Source organism: Phyllobates terribilis, unplaced genomic scaffold (genome assembly GCF_046119375.1).
Source record: "Phyllobates terribilis strain yellow unplaced genomic scaffold, ASM4611937v1 Scaffold_6137__1_contigs__length_46632, whole genome shotgun sequence".
Lineage (NCBI taxonomy): Eukaryota > Metazoa > Chordata > Amphibia > Anura > Dendrobatidae > Phyllobates > Phyllobates terribilis.
Genome location: NW_027368881.1, coordinates 12,372 through 13,995, shown reverse-complemented (window position 1 = coordinate 13,995; position 1,624 = coordinate 12,372). Strand labels below are relative to the sequence as shown.

Here is a 1,624-nt window from a genome sequence, read left to right as displayed (position 1 = left end):
TCCAAGAAAGGAAAACAAGCTTACTAGGACAATTATCTAGAGTTTCGGTTCTAATGTATCTTAATCAAAGTCCACATTCTCTGGTCAATGTAAAAAGTGTGATCAATCATATCATCATCATAATGCAATTGTAATATTAACAACTAAAGCATATTAAAAGGATTCACACTCAGTGCACCATTATATGCACTCACAAAGGAACATGCAAGGGAAACGTGATAACCGACACAAAAGCAAAAAAAGAAAAAAAATCAAAAAATGCAATTCTAAACAACCTACATGCAATGCAAAACAGAAAATACTCCCCTCCCCCAAGCTTAAAACTAACATTGTCCCCAATGTATAATTAAAGAGCAAAAGGAAGAGAAGTACTCACAATGAACTACTCTTGTGAAGGTGGTCGAGGAGGAGGTCGACCTTTGAGAGAAACTCTCCCCATATTAGGTAGACGGAGAAGATGGCCACTATCCCCCATATCAAGATCCTCCTTCAACCTCAAATTGGATAGAAGAGTCTTCAACTTCACTTTTGGTGCCTCTTGAGTCTCCTCCATGGATGAGACGTCTTCACGAGATAGGGTCTCAAATACGGTCTCATGCACCTCATTACCAGGTTCCAATTCTAAGAGCACATAAGCAAGTAGATCTAGATTGTCAGCTTCCGTCACACTCTCAGTCAAGCAATACTCCAACAGATCATCAATCAAAATGGCCATCAAGGATTCTTGGGTTGCTATTTTAACCATATCCAAGCTAGAAACGTCATACTCAAAAGCAGGCTGCTTCACAACCTTAGGAAGGTTAAATTCCATTTTCTCTTCCCCAATATGGAAGGAGAGAACACCCTGCTTCACATCAATAAGAGCACCCACGGTAGCTAGGAAGGGTCGTCCCACTATTATTGGAATAGGAGAATCAGCGGGAATATCTAGGACAATGAAATCAATCGGGATGTAGAACTTTCCAATATGGATAGGAATGTCCTCCAAAATACCAACCGGACGTGTTGTAGATCTATCGGCCATGAGTAAGGTCATCTTCACCGGTCTAGGCTCTCCTAAATCAAGCTTCTTGCATATGGATAGAGGAATTATGCTCACACTAGCACCCAAATCACATAAATCCTGGTAGGTACTCCTCCCTATCAGCATAGGAACACTAAAGCTGCCCGGATCTTCAAGCTTAGGGGGAAACTTGTTTTGGATGATAGCGCTACACTCTTGGTTCAAAGAAATGGTGTGGTAATCATCAAGGTTCCTCTTGTTGGATAGGATCTCCTTCAAGAACTTCACATATGTTGGCATTTGCTTGAGAGCTTCTGTGAAGGGATGTTGATGCAAAGTTTCTTCAACACCTCCACAAATTTTCCAAATTGGTGGTCTAGATGACCTTGGGCTCTCTTTTGTGGGAAAGGAAGAAGAGGCTTGTAAGGTGGTGGTGGAACATACTTAGGCTCGTCCTTCTCCTTTTTCTCTTGAACCTTAGCTTCCTCGGGATCATCAATAGCAACACCTTTCTTCTTAAGATCTACCACTGTAGGATCTTCAAGTGGCCTTCCACTCCTCAAGTACACACCATTGATTTGCCCTTTTGGATTGGCCTTGGTTTGGCCTGGAATATGACCA

General features: G+C 41.8%; 1 protein-coding gene across 1 annotated transcript; it reads right to left on the bottom strand.

Annotated features, from left to right (window-relative positions):
- Positions 1 to 382: 382 nt before the first annotated feature.
- On the bottom strand, positions 383 to 1,303 carry LOC141250813 (uncharacterized). The gene has a single exon (XM_073670095.1). The coding sequence runs from the start codon at positions 1,301 to 1,303 to the stop codon at positions 383 to 385; it is 921 nt and encodes a 306-aa protein (XP_073526196.1).
- Positions 1,304 to 1,624: the final 321 nt, after the last annotated feature.

Bases quoted from the DNA above. Each gene is read 5' to 3' on its own strand.
- LOC141250813 (XM_073670095.1), bottom strand. From the start codon at position 1,303: ATGCCAACATATGTGAAGTTCTTGAAGGAGATCCTATCCAACAAGAGG.